The sequence below is a fragment of the Apium graveolens genome, chromosome 1 (assembly GCF_009905375.1).
Source record: "Apium graveolens cultivar Ventura chromosome 1, ASM990537v1, whole genome shotgun sequence".
In the NCBI taxonomy this organism is placed as follows: Eukaryota; Viridiplantae; Streptophyta; class Magnoliopsida; order Apiales; family Apiaceae; genus Apium; species Apium graveolens.
In genome coordinates this window covers 151,018,620-151,039,531 of record NC_133647.1, presented here as the reverse complement: position 1 = coordinate 151,039,531, position 20,912 = coordinate 151,018,620, and the positions used below count along the sequence as shown (strand labels likewise).

At 35.7% G+C, this 20,912-nt stretch overlaps 1 protein-coding gene across 2 annotated transcripts; it reads right to left on the bottom strand.

Annotated features, from left to right (window-relative positions):
• Nucleotides 1–779: 779 nt before the first annotated feature.
• LOC141668220 (phosphatidylinositol/phosphatidylcholine transfer protein SFH6-like) lies at nucleotides 780–7,863 on the bottom strand. Of its 2 annotated transcripts, none has more exons than XM_074474999.1 (15): nucleotides 7,609–7,863; nucleotides 7,421–7,503; nucleotides 6,315–6,618; nucleotides 4,637–4,736; nucleotides 4,217–4,483; nucleotides 4,029–4,106; nucleotides 3,700–3,801; nucleotides 3,550–3,599; nucleotides 3,321–3,420; nucleotides 3,051–3,149; nucleotides 2,837–2,953; nucleotides 2,480–2,612; nucleotides 1,897–2,312; nucleotides 1,245–1,319; nucleotides 780–1,119 (listed from the first exon to the last, which is right to left on the bottom strand). In XM_074474999.1, the coding sequence occupies exons 2-15, from the start codon at nucleotides 7,452–7,454 to the stop codon at nucleotides 1,099–1,101; spliced, it is 1,896 nt and encodes a 631-aa protein (XP_074331100.1). In that variant the 5' UTR covers nucleotides 7,455–7,503; nucleotides 7,609–7,863; the 3' UTR covers nucleotides 780–1,098. The 2 variants fall into 2 exon arrangements, with proteins under 2 accessions (XP_074331100.1, XP_074331108.1); XM_074475007.1 differs by having other exon boundaries at nucleotides 2,837–2,950; nucleotides 7,609–7,862.
• Between the last annotated feature and the right edge of the window lie 13,049 nt (nucleotides 7,864–20,912).

The window sequence follows — 20,912 nt, the reverse complement described above, 5'->3', positions numbered from 1 at the left end:
CAAGCTTATGAAAAGCTAGCGCATTGTAAAGGTATTTTAGAGCCAACACGAAGCACTCGCAGTACCTAAATCCTTAGCAGCCAAAATTAATGAGCCAAAGCCAGGCACATAGAGTTACTTCAATCCTTCGGCACTTTTGGTTCCGTCTAAACCAATGCCATATGTTTGGAATTCCTTGTGAGTAGTACTGAAAGTCTGAAACCGTTGAGCCAACACTAGCAATTAAATCACACCAAGCTCTGCCTAGCCCTGGAATAATCTATAAGCAGAGTTCAAAAGTATATTTCAGAACGATTAAATTTAATACAAACCGAACCGATATTTTTTTCCAATACGAGTTTTTATCGAACAATTATAAGACGAACCGAACCGGACACAAACAACTCTTTGAAAAATAAACTTTTACAGACAAATAAATAAATTCAATTTCTCTTGACCCAACTAAATTGAACCGTATTTGATGCAAGCCCAACTCATATTTGCATGTTTGGGTTGGATATTGCAATTATAGATCGTAAATTTACTCCTAAACTGCTAAAAATTAAGGAAAATATTCATGATATATGTCAAAAAAAAATCGAGTTAACAGACTGAGCTCGAGACCCACACATATAGCTCGGCTCGAGGACCGACACTTTTTGTGTTCGAACTCGAGTTTTAGATGAACGCCGGACCGAGCCCTTACCATCCCGAGTTCGAGGCTGTTCGCGTGAACAAGCTAGATAAAATCAACTCATATACCCAACTCAGACTGATCACTGCGTATCTAGTTCACCGGAAAAAGGAAAACACCGGCACAAAGATAATATAAAAATAAAACAAATAGGAGATGTGTTTCAAGTAGAGCACCAGTACTAAACAACACGACATTTTGCTCCAAGCAAAAAAGAATACATTAACTTATGGATTGGTACAAACATTAGGTACACACATTCAATTTATACAAGTAATGTACTTCATCACAGTGCCGGCCTACATCGGCAGGAAAAATCCTCAGCAAGATTAAACGTGTATAGAAACAGGAACTGGATAGGTGTCAGTCAAACCATATCGACATACATGAGCCAAGCACATCCTTGAACAGGATACTTCCAGCTTTTACCAGCAAGACTTTTTCTTCTGCTCATGCATGCCAAAAAAACTCTATTAAGTGTGCAAGCAGGTATGCATTTTATAAAGTGGGGAGAGAGCGGAAGAGGGGGGGACCAGGGGGGGGGGGGGGAATTTAAGAAATAATAACTTACCCGGAACTTAGTTTCTTCTTGACTATCTATATAAGCAAGCAATTCCTCTTGCCTCATCCAAGCTTCATGAAGAGCCTGTCCAGGAAGAAGTAATGACTCAATAGAATACCAAATCTAATTCAACAACGAGAATACGAGGTCCTTCTGATAAAAGTATTTGTAAACCTTAAATGCTCGAAGATGAAAAATTGCTACCAACATAACTTTGCAAATATTTTAAGGCAAAATTCACGAGCCAGGCAGGATTTAATTTTCAAATCCATCCTAAAAAATTCAAAGCCCCCTAGACTCTAGATTTGAATAATTTCTGAACTCATAGAAAACAAACATCCAATACGAAAAAGCAATGGTGGAAAGCTATAAAAGCATTCCTACAAATAAAACATGATGGATGTGTGTGTATAGGATGCATTTACAAAATAAGTACCAAAGTATAAAGATTTTAAATATTAACAACCATGCAATTTAGTGTTACAACTAGAATTCCAAATTAAAGGCATATATATGGTATATTGGTTATTAGTCATCCACGTCATTATACACTCAAGGACAGCTCCAGGAAAATTTGGACAGCAACCAGTAGTAGCATGAGAAGGGAGAATTTCTATTTTTTCATTACTGATTTCACCTTTCTAGTAGCGATAAAATTCACCTTTTTAGTAGCAATTAACTCTGCTTCTAGAGCATCTACACGGCAAACGGCAGCATTGAGTAATTCCTCTTTCTCATGTGGCATCTCAGAGGGCTTTGCCTTGAGTGTATCCATCTTTTCTTCAAGTTCACCTAGTCTTTTTAGAACAGACGAGAGCATCTCTGTCTCTGTAAATTTCGAAGTTGGAGAATGGGGGTATAGTTCAATTTTGGCCATTGGATCATTGGCAAATTCCTGAGCATTTTGGTTCTTAAGGGAAAATATTCTGGGATGTACATTTTTAACATGCCTGGAGACCGAGTAAAAGAGTGTGTAAAGGGTCATGAAAAAAGTCATCAGCATTGCTTTGATCCTTGCATGATATCCTTCTGGGGTCTTCTGAGAGGCAGTTGGTGCAGGTGTAGGCACTGGCGTACCTTAACCAATCAGAAAAACATCATTAAAACCTATTTTAACAAGCTCAATACCAGTGAATAATAATGCGGAGTAGACTGTAGCTGAAACAATGTTTTAATTTGTTTTTTTACAATAGCATGTAAACACTTAGAGCGCTATATTTAATGTCAGTCAGTTTAATTCCAACCTTTAGAAGAGGCCGGCTTTTTAAAGGATGATTGCTTCTTCCATTCAGCATCAACAGCCTTGTCAACCATGGGTACATATTCATCATATCCCAAGAAGGTACTAGAATGAATAGCCGATCCTAGTACTTTGGCCTATTTTTGTGTTTTCCAACAAAACATTTTAGTACAAAGAAGAAAACTAGGACAAGAGAAGAAAACTGCAATTGTCTAAATTATCCAAACTTAACTTGCTAATTTATCCCAGTGAGACAGTTTTAGTACTCCAAAATAAAACTGTTTATACAAAGCGTGCTGCCTTGTTTTCCTTAAAATTAAAAATCCTTACACCCATTAAAAGATTAAATTTAAAAATTTACCTCTTCACGAACAGGAGTCAATCGAAGATGTGAGTAACTCCTCATTGCTTTTGGAGAAGCAATATCTTCAGCTTCAGATCCTGACTCAGCAGTGGATGTATCACTGCCTTTTACCTGCTTTAATAGAAAAAAAGAGAATGAATGAATTACCTTAACTGAAAGAAGATGCAACGTCTGTATTTTGAAAATGCAATATAAAAGAAATAAATCATACCATTGGGTAGTGAGGCTTAACATAAGCAACAACCTTTCCCTCGCTATTCAAGACTTTAACAACCTGTCTGGCACGTCCGGCTTCCCCTCTAAGAACCATCTGCATCATATATATCAAGATGGAATTTTATAACTAGAAAAACTGAAAAATCTTTTATAAGACTTCAGTACAAGTCAAAAGATATTATATTTTATGAGACTTCACTGTAAATACCAACAGGCTATAATGGGAAGTATAAAAAAAACTCGTGTACTCAGACTAGTGGAAAACCTTTAAGATATCAGGGTTTTTCCATGGTCCTTTATCAGAACGAAGACATCCCCCTTGATCTGCACAAGTACAGGTACCACCGAGAAATTCTGGTAATTCACTGTAGAATTGGAAAAAAAACACTCCTGAGATATGAAACTACATAGAGATACTCCAGAAAGGTAAATGCAAATAAATACAGAATCAATTATTTTAATTAATTTGAGGATGGATGACTCAAGTGACTTACCTGGCGTCTATAATCTCAAGTAATTTGTTTTGATACTTGTTTCCAAGAACCTATAACTCAAAAACAAGAGTAATTAGGTCAAGGGTGGTGGAGAGCTGAAGAATTGAAAAGCAATTTTCTAAACTTGGGGAAGTATGTATTTCAAATTACATGAATCTTTGAAGTAGTCTTGGGATCCAGAAATGACTTGACAGTACTCCAGAGCAGTCTAAAACCAGGACCAGCATTGATGATAAACATTTGATGTAGCGACTGCCCAAAAAAAAGTAGTAAGTTAATAAAATTAGACAACAGAGATGGGCTCCTTGCATTAAAAATTTTAGCATAATATATTAAGCACATGTAACTGAATGAAAAATGATAGTCACCAAGGACCTCTAGACCTAGCGGTATCTCACCTGCTTGCTTTACAGAGAAAACAAAATGGGTGTGTAATGTATGCGTGTGTGTGTGTTTGTTTTCATCTAATAAATAATTACTTCAGGGTAGTTGTCGCCATCTATTTTCTGAAGCCGCATAACGAGTTCCCGTGCCACCTTCGTGAAATTCTTCAACCCCTTCATCATTTAACAGTAAATATATCAAGATTACAAATCCATATGTACAATGATACTACACATCAAGAGATCAGTAAATGAAAAAAGAGGTAGTGTTGAGGAACTCTTACCACGCCCTGAACATCTAATATTGTCGTGCTTGAATCAATATGCCTTTTTGCAGCAATGGAACATGCTGGAAACTTAATTCTGAAAGTTTTCTCAAACTCCCTTACATGGTATTTTATGTATCGATCCATAGTTGTTACTTGCATAAGTTTGTTAGGCTCAACTTTTCCTAATCTTTCCATGTATACAGGTCTTCCCTCTTTGTCTACACCGTGATTACCTTGAGGGTAATACTTTAAAACTTCATTTAACTCGTGAAATTCAAAATCCTGGTACAATATTAACAAAGTGAAAGTGTTAATGTAGAAACAATAAGCAAAGTGGCAATACAGATTCCATATGATGAAAATTGTACTTCACGGTTCAACATCCTGACAAGGGTAGACAAAAAGCAAAGATGAGGAAAATCTAGGTCGATATACCTCCAAAATTGTGTCGGCCCCAAAATCCTTCCTCCACTGAATCATCTCAGCCCACATGTGCTTCGCCTTTTCAATGTCAAATTTCCTCGCCTTTAAAAATCTGAATATATACATTTTATATATATATAAAGTTAGCAACCCACAAATTGGCAAAAGAAATTGGACATGTAAAGTCACAGTTCTAGATTTGTCCAACTTAAGTACTGAAATCCTGATTATTTAGAACAATGGAGATAGATAACATGACCCATCTCAGTTTTTTGCAAATTTGCCACAAATGAGTTGCAAGTACATTTCACAAATATACTATGTAAAGATTTCCTCCCATGTTATACTTGGCATATGGTCATACAAAGGATGCAGGATGTCGCTCATAATGAAATTGTAAAGATATTTAGATTCTTCGCAATCTTTGCAGATTTTATTCGATGTAACTAATACAGGAAAAGAAATGGAGGATGAACTTTGTTCCACAAAATATAGTTTTATACAAGGAAAAGGCAGGCCAGGCAATGTGATATCCTGTCATTGCAAACAAGATTAATAAGGAATTCAGCCGAAAGAAAAAAAATTATATTATGCACAAGGCATCAAAGATAAAACAGCAAAGAGCATAGCAGAAACACCATCAACATAAACATGACATCAATAATTAAAAAAACCTTTTTAAGACAAGCTCCCATGAAGATACTAAGATGAACTAAGTACTGGTTTTCCAGTACAAAAGTTACACTAAAAAATAATATGGCATTTACTTAAAAGCTACTCCCGTTGTCCCACTTTAAACACTCTCTGCATTCTCCAGATATTACCAATGCTGAACCAGAAAATGCTAAAGGAAGGGGGTGAATTTAAAAATTATTAAGTTAGAAGTGTATTAACCATGCAAGGTACCTCAGCTCTTCTGTGTCTTACCATCAATTTACTGTTAGTTTGCATGGTTTTCACACCTTCTTAGGGTGTTATATTATATCAATGATGTATAAAATGAAGCGATAAAAAGCTCTGTGGTGCCAATAAAAACTGGACTATCAGGCCCGCAAAGACAAATAAAACGTGGATGGGATACATGCTAAAGATTTAAAAATTGTGGATGGGAAAAATTGTACACCGCACATCTAGGATAAAAGCTCCTTAGCATGTGAGTGAATCCTTAGGATGAATATAAAAACAAATTAAATGGGTGATTGTCTAATTATCCAAGAGCGGGGACAGCCCGTCCCTTCGTCCTGCTACAGAAAATCGCAATCTAATGTCCTTTCTCAATCACTGGTGATACATTGTGGGAAATTTCCGACAGCAACTTCAAATTTATTGGAAACAAATAATGTCTCGGACATCAATGTGAAATCATATATGCATTGTCTCCACTTTCTATGTATAAGGGACAAATAAGAAGCACATTTTGTTCTTGAATAATGTAACAAAACATGAGAGGAGATCTTCAAAATATCAGTAACAGTAGATAGTAAGAGCACTGACTAACATGTGCTTCATATTCTGTAAATAAATTAATCGTAACACCTCTAGAGGCAACAACCAACCACAGAAGTCTGTACTATCAAGTTCAATGCAGTCTTGACATTATAACATAATTTTCCAACATAAATATTATTTAAGTAAAATAATACGTGTTCCATACATCCAAAACTTAACAAAATAAAGTATATATGAGTACCTCAACATCATATGATAATCATCATATTGTTCAGGCAGCAGTTCATCTAGAACAAGTACTTGGCGAAATGCATCCACGGCTTGTAGCTCCTCAACATCCCGTATATCTTCAATAGAAATAGAACTAACTCGGCCATCACTCTTTCGTCTACTGCCCTTTTTCTTGAGAGAATGCTTAAACTTGGAAGATGCATTTAGTGCTTTCTTTTTTAAAGAACCAATTCTCGTCCTTCTTTCATCCTCTGAGCATTCATAGTCAGACTTTCTTTCTCTTCTCTCCTCATTAGCAGAGGACCCCTCAAAACCTATCAAATAGTCCAAAAATATTATATAGCTAAAACTTTGAACTTGCTTACAAAACACGAAATTACAAGAAGCAGCAAAAGTTTATCTATATTAACACTATATAAGCAACAGCTTTTTGAAGATAAAATTTGTAGTAAACTGAGACATATTCAAAATGTCGACAAATTACAATAATATCGTAGGAAGAACGCTAGCTGCTACAAAATTATTCTATTGACCTTGGATAAGTACAAGTAAACATGCATAACCGCGTACAAAACTCTGGCAATATATTTTGTGACACCAGAAATATCTTATACTACATTCTACACTGTATACTATAACAGTATGGAGAACCACGAACGAGTTTGAAGGGACATTTATGAGAAACCAAGTCTACAAAGGCTACATGGCTCCATGAGTTCGATGATAGATATACTCTCTTAATTAATCTTCTTCCTGTACTTACTAAATCTCGAGTCACTTACACTTGGCCTAAATCAACTACAAACGAATCCTACTTGAACAAACAAAATCATCTAAATCAAAGTATAAAGTACCAGCGGACCTAACTAACCCCTACTTCGAATTCAATTTCCAAATAAATGAAAAAATCGCAACTATTCCGAAATAAATTCTTTCAGTAACTACTATAATACGCTCCACTTTCACATCAATTAAACCAAACATACACAACAAAACTCCATTTCCAACAATAAAACAGCACAATTTCATACAATTAACCTCACCGAACCGATACATACAAACATACAGAGTATAATTACATCAAACTATAAAAATCACGAAAGAAAGTAAACTAACAAGGTCTAGCAAATCGATCCAGAGGTCCTGACATCACTTTACTTTTTCACGCAAATCAAAAGAGACCTAAGTTCCACAATCACCTGAACCAAAACAACACAAAATCAGCAACTAAGTAAACTACATTTCACAAATTGAAGTTGTAACTATCTTATATTTTGATCAATTAAGCTCGGCAATTGAACTACCTCGATAATATCGATCACGAGGTTAATCTGACGGTTAGAATTGAAGCGTGAACCAAAATTGAATTGGAGATAAATTAGATACAATTTTGTGTGTATATATGCTGGGTGTTGATCGCCGACGGAGAGACGTTAGAGGAGAGACATTGTTGTAGTAATTTGTGTTTATAATACGGGTCGGATACGGATGTTTGGGCCCAGAGGAGCGTGAACAGGTGAAATGACACGTGGAGCTAAAGTGTGTAGTAAAACCCAGTTGTTCGGTGGACAAACAAGACTTATTATGCTCCTAGTTAAACTAGATTAAGGTCACATGAGATGTCCGATTAATCTGTTACCTCTGCAATATATTCCAATCATGCATTTAGAGTAAGTAATAAATTATTTTAGTATATATTTTTTGTCACTCCATAATTAAATAATATTTATAATATATTAATGTTTATGAAGTAAATAAATATACGTGATTATATATGCATGATATATATCAATCACTCTAAATATAAAATAATTATTTAATATATTTATGTATTAGAAATGTGATTGATTAGTCATGCTATATAGACAATTGATGTTCGTATTGTGAGTTTAATCACCGAAGATATATGATACTCTTTATTCCAATAATTTTCTATTTTAGAATGTTCCAACATATTGTTAACATTTCCTAAAATAACATATTATTTTTATACTAGCTCCAAAATTTACCTCCGCTTTCTTAATTTTTCTTCAACAACTTTTTTTAATCAATGTGTCTAACAACGATTTTAACAACCTATGGGACGGTGAGAGTATATAATATATGGCATAGAATGATTAATAGTGAAGTATGAATCGTATATATCTGTATAAATAGTTTATTTAATATTTTATATCATTGAATTAATATAATATTCGTGAATTCAGTATGTTTGATGACCAATTTATATTGATGACAAATAAGAATATACGAGTATGTATGTGTATGTCCCTGTATTTAAGGATACACATGGGTTGAGTAAACCGATTAAATTGACCCAACTCAACCCTTTTTTAACACGAAAAACCCGACCCAGCGTAAACCGAATTATAAATGGGTTGTTTCTTAGTCAACCTGACATAAATGGGTTGAGTACGGGTTACAAATATTTTTACCCTAAACCAACCCAACCCGATTCATTAATATATCACCCATAATTTTATATATTATTTTTAAGTTTGATATGTATTTACATCTCTTCTCATATATTTTCACGTAACTACTAGAATATCTTAAATGAGTTGTGTATCATTTTTTTCCGTCTCCTATATCATATAAATATTCCTAATAAATATGATATAATTTTATTTGTTCAATTTACATATTCATTTTCGGTTATAGATGTATGTCATATTCATTTTCGGTTATAGATGTATGGTTGTTGTGGCCAGAATTTCATCCACCATGACATGAAGATTTCTAAACATGACGACTATATTATCGACATGAAGAGTTGTTGCTGATACAAGGGACACACACGTTAGTACTCGACATCAACTTGAGTGGATATGATAGAAGCAGAGCTCGTGGATGTTAACGTAACAGTTTCAAGAATTGGTCATCAAACGTCCTAAAAAATAGGATGTGATAACAATTTTATCCTTAAAAGATTGGATCATGGAGAATATGACTCCTATAATTAAGGTATGTGTTTATGAAAGTCAGGGGAGTAATATATCATCATATTACAAGCTAATTAATCATTCTCCACATGATATATTTAAGCTATACACAAAGCTGATGATCGACACTTTGATTAAGACATGACGTGAAGGTACTCGAGGGGAACAGAAATGCATGAAGAATTAGTCTTAAAACGTTCCTAAAAGTTAGGAGGGGTTATTCCTTATCCCTAAACTATAGGAATGAGTGAAGAACGTGGGAGAACAATAAAAAACGTACATAAGTGGTGGAGATGAGATAAAACACTATTTTTTCATTATCTACAATTTCACTACACACTTCTACTTAGACTACAATTCTATAACTTCATCTTCTACCACTACTCTCTTCATTTTCTCATCTAGCCACGGTACTCTATATATTATTCAACATAATTCATATATTTTATATAATTATACAAATTCTACGTCACATACATAAGTTACAACATCACTAATACTCAACCTCCACAACTATACACAAGAACTTGGCATTGGGAGCATATTTTTCATAATACTTGTATTGTATCTTCAAGTAATAGCTTGTAATCATCTTGACATTGTTATATTGGAATTATTTCGGTTGGGTATCATCCCACCCGCGGTTTTTACCCTTTCACGGGGGTTTTCCGCGTCACCATTTGCTTGTGTTGATTACGTTTATCGTTCTTATCTTTAATTTCTTGCTTTAATTACTTAAACACTAAATCATATTAGACTTAACTTTTATCCCGCAAATTTTGGTAAAAAAAATTGGCGCCATCTGCGGGAAATTAGCTAGGAGTCTAGATTTTAACATGGATGACAATTCTACATATTAGGGTACGACGACAAATCAACGTAATGACGTGGATATGAATTGGGACATGGTTTCATATATTGAATTGATTTAATATGACATGGAATTTATTTATTCAGAAAAGGAGGCACTCAAGACGAAGCTTGACTCCTTGAAATTATCAAAAATGAAAAGGTTGATAATACAAAGCGTGGTACGACGACTAGATGTTGACGACATCTACGATGATGAAAAACAAACCAAAATGAGGAGATTTTTATCATCGACCTTAAGGTTCCTAATTTACAAAAAATGAGATTACAAAAGAGGAATTACAACAATGAAAGATATGCAAGCCATTGTTATTGTTCAAATCTGATTTGAAGAATATGGACATGAAGATTTGAAAATTACTATCATTTTAGTAAGAAGTCGATGACACACAAGTCGAAAGGATATTGTCTTTCGTGAGTATGGGCATGAGGCTATTTTAGCGACAAGCGATAAGAGGAAAACATCAATTTTATGCAAAGACATACATATTTTTATAACATGTCCACCTACCGACATGATGTGCACCCAATGACTGTGTCCGACTTCATCAGCTTGATAGAATTATATATTTACATGAAGATCAATGCGACGACTCAGTAAAAGTTAGTGACATTTTCAGAGGTGTCCAACAGCTCTAACCCGAGTCGAATACAATATTTACATGAAAGAAAACAAAAAACATGATGACACAAGCCAAAACACCCACTAGTTGTCATGATTATTCTAAAAAACTTGTTTAATGTAAGTTGATGATAGGGGACATGAAGTTCCTTATTGGACAGGACGTGACACCAATAGAGTCTGACTTGATTGATTCTCTAACAAAAATAATGGATACCTTTATTTGGGAACACGATGACACGACGGGTACCAGCTGTAAGATCCGGGATATGACATGTAATTATTTTTATCAATAAATAAATATTATGTGATTATTATGTGAATTTTTGGTGATTTATGTGTAATTGGTATCTGTGTTTGATGCCTATATGTGATAAAATTTGAGAATTTTGATTTTTATATGTCTAAAATAAAGTATAGATAATTTTGATATTTTTCCACCAATTTATATGTTGTTATATGATTTTTGTTATTCCCTAACAATACAACAAGAATTACAGAAGAGGGGGTTGAATATAATTCTGGCTACTTTTTGGGATTTATGAAAAATGGTTCTAACTCAATTTATATCTCAGTGTTTGATTTGCAAAGTGCGGAATGAAAGAATTATATAAATCAAAACACAAGTCTTTAAAACTTTCTGGTGGATTTGAATGTATCCACTAGATATATATATATACATATATATATATATATATATCAAGAGAACCCTGTGAAGCTTGAATATCTCACAGCTACTTGTACAAGTGAACAAACAAACTACAGAGAAATTCTACAGAATACAGCTTACAAATATTTCTCTGCTAAAAATGTGTTTGCTTAGTTGTTTGTTCTACTAGCTACACTTGGTTTATATATCACCAAGTTTACATGGTAATAAGACAGGATAATAAAACAAAACCTATCAAGTCTAACTCCATGCTACTTCACTACTCTATTCCAGCATCTTTGAATATCTTCATAATAGCATGGAAATGGTAATGCTTCTTTGTTCTCAAAACCCTGCTAAACAGGCTGCCACATTCCTTTTGCAACCACCCAATGCATGTGACTGTGTTGTCACTGCCAACAGATATTTGAATTGATCATCCGTCGGGTACATGCTTGTGATCCGTCGGGTAGCCTTGTTGATCATCCGTCGGGTAGCTTTGTTGATCATCCGTCGGGTAGCCATTTATCACTTGACTCCATTTTATTTGTGCAGAATTACAAGATGTCTTACATTTACATTTAATCAACCTATTCTGCACATCTACTAGTTGTCTACATGATTCATAAGCTGCTACAGAATCTATACAAAGTTGTTTGCAGAAATGTGCTACAGTACTTATTGTTATATAAGCTACTCACCCGGTGGATATCAATTAGTCATCCGTCGGGATTATATTGAATCATCCGTCGGGACTATAATCGATCATCTGTCGGGTGCTACAAATTTCACTAAGTTAAATCTACTAAGGTATTTTGTTTAGCTTATCATCAAGTACACAACATATTCCTAACAATCTCCCCCAATTTATGTCTACTGGAATTGTAGCCATAAATTAAGAGAAACTTAATGATAACAAAACATCCTAAAATTACAGATTGAAAAATAGTAGATAAAACTGATAAGTGCTACAAAGTGCTGAAAATTGAACAATGCAAAGTACACAAAGAAATTGCTCACAATTGTTATCAAGATGCTCCTCTAGTCTGAGCAGATAGATCTATTTCCTTGATTGTCTGGATTTCTTCCCAAGCCTTCTGTTGTTTTCTTCAATTTAATTCTGAAGTTGTCTGTGGAATTCAAGTTCATCAGTTCTAAGAGATTTAACATTTCCTGCACTTCCAAAAGAGTCTCATTGCTTGAGTTACTCAATTGGTCCTCCAATCTGAAGAATCTTCTAACACCTTTATATGAATTCCATCAGCCAATAGGGCCTTAGATGCACTCTTTTTCCTGTAAAGGGAATAGATAGAGTTTTTGGAAGTGCATCTTTGGCTCTAGTAATGTGGCGCCCCAAAACCCGGGGTCAGGAGTCTCGGAAGCCACGCCATCTAAACTTGCACAACTCACACTATAATATGTACATACTCACGCTTCACGACCCCACACTTAACACACACACACACACACTTACAGGTTATTGTCTTGGAAATGAACCATCATTACTTAAGAAATTTTATTACAACCCAAATATAATTAGTCTTACCGGGGAGTGACCTTTAGGTAAGGTTAGTCCGCCGACCAAATATACGTTTCTTATTTCTTATCTTACATAAACCATACTTATAAATAAGTCGAACTCTAAACAACTGAAAACTAATCCAGCTTATTCTGACTACCTGAGGTACAACACCAAACAATCTACGGAAGAGCTGACCATTTCCTACCCGTTTCCTGGATGTGGTTCTCATGGCAGGCATCTTGATTCACTATTGTGTTGTGTCAATTTAAGAAAACAAGTGTGAGCTATAATGCTCAGCATAATAATGTACAGTATGAAAATGACTGTATGATAACATCATATATTATATATATGTTTTATTCGAAAATACTTTTTCCTTGGTGTCACACACCTTCTTACAAAAACAATTCTTTAAGGGGTTTTTATAACCTGCGAATACCTTAGTAGTAATCCCAGCACCTAGGTTTGGGTTACGGTATTGCATCTCAATTCCAATTGGAAGAATTTGGATATTCGCTGGAGCCACCGCATACGATGATCAATCGTACTACGGAAGTAACCTTCTTTACTAGTAAAAGGACGAAACCGTCATCTCTCGGGTATCACCCTAGCCGCATTCGGGCTACGTGTCCCATTTTCGGGTATGCACATACTTCACAAGTTCCTGAGTACACTGAGTACCTTCGCCTGCGGTACCTTTGGTAGCCCATCTAGCACACATAGTACCAGAGTCTACCCCTCCATTGTCCTTTAAAAGAATTCTATCAATCTCGAGAACTCGAACCACATCGAAGTTCCCCAAGCATTTTTCTTGTTGATAGAAATAGTTTATCTCTTTAAGATATAAGTGTATATATATGTATATACGTACTTCCGAGAATTTCGGAGAAAGTACTAAGGATGTGAGTTGACCGTTGTCAACAGATAATTAATAAGGGGAAAAGTTTCTTCTCGAAACTATATTCAATATAATAATAAGTCGGGATAATATTCTCCGACGATCTGAAATTATTCGAATAATACTTCTAAATCAGAAAGTATGTTTTATATCAGGATCTATGATCTTTAAATCAACGACAATCCTTTAATAAATAATAATTAATTAAATAATAGTCTATAATTAATTAAATGATAATTGATATTAATCATACCTCGAATGAGTTTACTCTCTAAAAGGTTTATTTAAATAATATTCCTCAACTAGTTTGTGTTTACATAATTAATAATCTATAATGATTAATCGGATTTGAATAAATAAACGTTGAAGTATACTACTCCTATAATAAAGGGATACGTATATAATTTTTATTATCCAAATCAATAAAATATAGTTGAGGGAATATGCTCGTTGGGAAATCGTTTTAAAAGTTCGAGGTGTTTTAATGTTTCGTAAATGGACGATGAGTCCCTTTAAAACGTACTATTATGGACTTATACCCGTCCTATAATATCTCCGGAATGATTTCCGGGTTTTATCTTAAATCCTGACCGACCCTCGGTCTTATATAATATGTCACGCTTAAAGCGAAATAACATTTCACAATATATACCTATTGTACAACATCGCTACATAATGCGAAAATTCAACAACTACGCATCATGGCAAACATGGTATTTAAGCGATGATAGTAAAAAAATCCTTTCAAAACACAACAGTAAAAATGGAGTTAGGTTTGTAAACTTGCCTGGGTATCTCGAGGTGGAGGATGCTCTAGGTTCCGCTCGGAAATCTATAACCATAAACATATTTCATTTCGTTAGGTTCTGTCCTAACTTACGGTAACTCGCACTCATGTGCTACTCATTATACACCCTCTCAACTCATACTACCCTCAACATTTCTTTTAAGTCATAATCACTTTATGGTCACTTCATTTTCCTAAGTATCTTGAGTTCATTCTCATTATCATTGTTGGCTCCGCTTAAAGATTCTTACGGTTTCTACTCGCGCGGTCTCGGCTCCGACATTTTTATAAACTTGAAAAATCATTATTTTCACTTGAAATTTTTATGACAGTTAGGAAACTCAATATGTTACTCTCTGTAAAAATTTCATGATTTATGAATACTTTTAAGTCTATCCTTTATATTTTCAAAGTTCGTAATTCGCAGCAGTTTTTGTCGCGTAAATCACCTTTACTAAAACGACCATAACTTTTGATTCGTAAATCGGAATCAAGAGATTCAAGCGCCTAAACGATCCTTATAACATTGTCTATCCTAAACAAAACTTATTTTTCAAGAGTCTACAGTTTACAACTTCGGGACTTTCTGCAGAAACTTGAAGTTACGGTTTGTTGATTTTAACGAAGTTACGTTTACGATCGGGGTTTCGTTTACGCCTTAACTGTAGGGAAAGTATCAACAAGAGTATATAACTACTATACTAACACAATGAGACAGTTATATAATCAATAACAAGAACAAGGCAATAGTACCAATAATGAAAACAAAACACGAAGGTCGTAAATAAAATATAATCAGCAACTGTAAAAGAAAATTAAGAAGGGAAAGAAAGCTTAGCGTAAAGAAGCTTTCAATCACAGCTGAGTCACCAATCCCTCGAGAGGAAGAGGCTGTTCTTGAAGAGTTTATTGCCCTCACTTACTGTGTTCAGAGACCGCAATAACCCTCCCAGGATAAAACAGCAACAACACACCGGTTCACAGCAACTCGATGTACAAACAGCGATCAGACCTCAGTCGCCATAAAACATATGCTAATCTGTATAAGTTTGGAGGAGAGAAAAAGAGGAAGAAGATGATAGCTAGGGTTTTTACGTATGTATATTTCAACGTCAATCAACCTCTATATTCCACAATGTTTTGTTCAGTATATATATTACATCCCAAAACATAACTGAATATATTACATTAATTAAAATAAATATTCTGACTTAAATTCCATTTAATGAATATTTCCAGAAACGTAACAGTCAGTATCAGGATTTAGCCCATCAGGATTTAGCCCATCAGGATTTACACTTAGCATCAATGGATAATGCACTCAGCGATTCCATCAATGGATAATCCATTTTATGCATCAATGGATAATCCACATTGTACATCAACGGATAATCCACATTGTGCATCAACGGATAATCCGCATTGTACTTCAACGGATAATCAAAATTGAACTTCAACGGATAATCCACATTGAGCATCAACGGATAATCCAAATTGAACTTCAACGGATAATCCACACTGTTCATCAACGGATACAATATTCACATTAAAACAATATAATAAGTCAGTAAATATTTTAATTAAACATTTCAAGCTACTAACTTAAACTCAATTTCTTTATGGATTACACTAAGAAAATGACTTAGATCCAAACATGAAAGTTTAAGTCCTCATAACAAGGAACTACTTCCAACAATTAGTTTTAGGAAATTACATCAAGAACATGTCTAAAACATGCCTCAAACTTTCCATTTTCTAACAATCCCCCACAAATCCATACAGAATTGCATATCAGATTTTATCATGACTTGCTTTTCAGAGTCGGTACCCTCCCGGGTTTGAACAAAACTGTTACAATCAGAGTTTGTTTAAAACTCTTGCTAACTAGCAGTCTAAGTACCTCTAAAGGTTTACAGGGGATAAACTTAGATACATAAGTATCTAAATGTATATGGTAGAGATACTACCAATTCATCCTTACAACTTGTTATTACCACATTGAATACACTTCGAGGGATCTCCTCTCAGGTGTATTGGGTTCCCGCTGTTGATGAATTATGATGGGTTATCAGTCCCATCCCCAACCTAGACTTAAGGACTACAGCATGCTCAAGCTCTTTAGTCAGCGGATCAGCTATATTATTCTGAGTTCCTATGAACTCTATAGCAATAATCCTATCAGACACAAGACCCCTTATAGACTTAAGCCTAACTTGGATGTGTCTCTTTGTTTTAGCATTATACTTAACACTTCTAACTTTGTCGATAGTTGTACGGCTATCACAATGAACAGAAATGACAGGAAGCGGCTTGCTTACTACAGGTAACATGCTCATGAGTCCATGTAACCATTCAGCCTCCGTCCCTGTGGCATCAAGTGCACACAACTCAGCCTCAAAAGTAGACCGAGTAATCAAAGTCTGTCTAGAAGACTTCCAGGACACTGCTCCACCCGCAAAGGTAAACACATATCCAGTCACTCCATTGGACCCGGATTTCTTAGCTATCCAACTTGCATCACTGTACCCCTCGAGTACCCCCGGAAATCTCCGGTAATGCAAACCAAGAGAAATTGTTCCCTTGAGATATCTAAGAACTCTATCCAGTGCCTCCCAATGAGTCTTGTTTGGACAGCTTGTATATCTAGCTAACTTAGACACAGAATAAGAAATATCTGGTCTAGTCACATTAGCAAGATATTGCAAACTCCCAATAATCTGAGAATACCTTAACTGAGACACAGGAATACCTGAACTATTCTTGATAAGGCCAACTTTAGGATCGAATGGAGTACAAGCGATTCTACAATTTGAATAACCATACCTCTCAAGTATAGATTACTCTATATAATGAGATTGTGTCAAGGTTATTCCATCGGTTGATCGAGTCAACTTGATCCCAAGAATCACACTAGCTTCACCCATATCCTTCATCTCAAAATGCCTTTTTAAGAAACTCTTTGTCTCGTTAATAATCTCAATATTGGTTCCAAACAACAAAATATCATCCACATATAGGCACACAATCACACATTCATTTCCTCTAACCTTATAGTAGACGCACTTGTCACTTTCATTAACTAAAAACTCAAAGCTCAAAACAGTTTCATCAAACTTCTTGTGCCAGTCTATAGGAGCTTGTTTTAGGCCATAAATGGATTTGACTAACTTACATACTTTCCTCTCGTTACCAGAAGCAACAAATCCCTCAGGCTGATCCATATAAATCTCTTCTTCAATGTCACCATGAAGAAAAGCTGTCTTTACATCCATCTGATGGATGATAAGACCATGTACGGAAGCCAATGCAATAAGCAATCTGATTGTTGTCATTCTAGCAACAGGAGAGTATGTATCAAAATAGTCAATTCCTTCTCTTTGCCTAAAGCCCTTAGCAACTAGCCTAGCCTTGTACTTATCTATTGAACCATCAGGGTTTAACTTCCTCTCGAAAATCCACTTACATCCTATAGTAGAACACCCAGGAGGGAGATCGACTAACTCCCATGTTCCATTAGAAACAATAGAGTCCATCTCACTTTTCACAGCGCCTTTCCAGTGCCTTGACTCCGAAGAATCCATGGCCTGACGGAAAGTTAAAGATTCGTCCTCGACATTGTAAGTGATGTAATCACTTCCACAGTCCTTGACTAGCCTTGCACGCTTACTCCTTCTAGGTTCCTCTACTTCGTTAGGAGTAGAGCTACTACTAGGATCCGCCCCCACATTCGTCATCCTTTTCACATGATCGGGAATGGAACTCGATGTGCGAGTGGGATCATCATCAGAAGTATCTTGTGGTATACCAGTCTTCATAGGGAACACATCCTCAAAGAATGTTGCATCACGAAACTCAACGATCGTATTCGCCACAATACCATCTATGTCAGATTTTAAAACCAAAAATCTCATAGCAATTGTGGTTTCAAGATAGCCCAGAAAGACACAATCAACAGTTTTCGGTCCTAGTTTCTTTCTCTTGTGTTCAGGGACAAGCATCTTGGCAAGGCACCCCCACACACGAAGATAACTCAAACTAGTTTTACGCTTTCTCCATAATTCATAAGGAGTCTTATCCATGTGTTTCAGAGGACTCTGTTCAGAATATGGCTAGCCGTATTCAGAGCCTCTCCCCACATGTACTTAGGCAACCCCGAATTAATCAGCATACTGTTAATCATATCTTTAAAAGTTATGTTCTTTCGCTCTGCCACCCCATTAGACTCAGGTGTGTATGGAGGAGTCACCTCATGAACTATACCATTGCTTGCGCAAAATTCATTAAATGAGGTACTCGTATACTCACCACCTCTATCTGACCTCAACCTTTTAAGTACTTTGCCAGTTTGTGTTTCAGCTTCATTTTTAAACATAATGAATTTATCTAGTGCTTCATCTTTATGTTTAAGCAAATAAACATAACAATATCTACTACAATCATCTATAAAGGTAATGAAATATCTACAATGATCCTTAGTCAACACACCACCAAATTCACATATGTCTGTGTGTACTAAATTTAACAAGTCAGAATCCCTAACAACATTATGAAATGGTTTCCTTGTTAATTTAGCAGTCACACATACTTGACATTTAGTTTTCTTATCAATGGCATGCTTTGGAATCAACTCTAAATTCATCATATTCTTTAGAGCACCAAAATTTAAATGACCAAGTCGTAAGTGCCACAAATCAGATGATTCTACACAATTAACAGATGGTGCAACACTATCATTAATAAAACTGCCCAAAACAGGCTCCAAATTTATTAAAAATAAACCGTCAGACAAGTAACCCTTGCCATAAAAAGAACCAGTATGTGTAATAACTACTTTATTACATTTGAGAGAATGTTCAAAGCCATTTTTAACTAAAATGCTTCCACTAATAATATTTCTACGAATAGAGGGAACATGATGCACTCTAGTGAGAGATAGAATCCGCCCAGAAGCAAACTTCAGGTCCACGTTTCCTATTCCAAGCACTTGAGCAGCACTAGCATTCCCTATCGTCACTGTCACTCCATGAGTCTGTTGATAAGATACAAACAGAGTAATATCAGCACAAATATGCACATTAGCTCCAGTATCAATCAACCATTCATTAGACAGATAAGTGGAAAGTAGTTCAGGGTTGTAGTTAACATACCCGTTGTTGGCTTCAGAGGCAACAACCTCACCAACAACCATGTTAGCCACAGGCCCACTAGTAGTTGCAAGTCCAAGCACAGTGTTTGCTTGAGCTACCACTCCAGCTTTCTTTGCTTTCTTCACAGGACAGTCTTTACTCCAATGACCAGCCTGTCCACAAGACCAACAAGGTTTGTTTGTCTTTGGTTTCTTAGCCTTGTTCTTGTCATTTTTCGTGTTAGTGTTATCCTTCTTACCGACAGATTTCCTTTTCTGCCCAACAGTCACTACGTTCGCCTTTGAACTACTCCCATGTTCAACAGGTATCACATGTCCTTGTTTGGACTTGTGTTGTTCCTGCACAGAGATGTCCAACATAAGGTTTGTCCATGTAATCTCTCCTTTCTGTCTTTTCAGGGAGAGAGCAAACTCCTCCCAAGACTTAGGGAGTTTTTTAATCACAGCCATCACCTTAAACTTCTCAGATAAGTCCATTCCAGACTCACCCAAAGCATGCACCAACATCTCAAACTCATGTACTTGCTCAGTCATGGACCTGGTATCCACCAGCTTGAACTCAAGAAACCTCGCCACAGAATACTTCTCAAGACATTGAGAATCAGTATTATGGGTTTGGTCCAGCTTTTCCCACAACTGCTTAGCACTATAAGCATCCGATGAATAAACATCAAACAGAGTGTTCGCTAAAGCAGCCAGAATGGCAGCCCTAGCCACCCCATCCTTCTCAGCCCATAGCGCATAAACAGTCATAGATTCAGGCTTTTCTTGATCCACAATAGGAGGATTATACTGTACCACCGGCCATAGACCCTTAACAGTTAACCAGAGCTTCATCTTTTTCTGCCAGCGAGAAAAAGAAGCCCCCCACTGAATTTATCCGGCATGCCCGATATATCAATAGGTTGTGGAAATCTGTACTTGGTCCAATCTATGGTGGACGCAGTAACTCCAGAACCAGAACCAACAATAACAGGACTCTAACCAACAGGAGTATCAGTTTCGTTAACCATCTCGTTAAATAGCTATATAACAAATAAACTCTTCAAGATTGTAGGGAAAGTATCAACAAGAGTATATAACTACTATACTAACACAATGAGACAGTTATATAATCAATAACAAGAACAAGGCAATAGTACCAATAATGAAAACAAAACACGAAGGTCGTA

Bases quoted from the DNA above. Each gene is read 5' to 3' on its own strand.
- LOC141668220 (XM_074474999.1), bottom strand. From the start codon at position 7,454: ATGTCAGGACCTCTGGATCGATTTGCTAGACCTT. The intron at 2,313-2,479 runs GTTGGAATTAAA...TGATTGGTTAAG, and splicing joins AAAGCCGGCCTCTTCTAAAG to GTACGCCAGTGCCTACACCT. The intron at 1,320-1,896 runs GTGAATTTTATC...CTTCCTGGACAG, and splicing joins AGTTAATTGCTACTAAAAAG to GCTCTTCATGAAGCTTGGAT.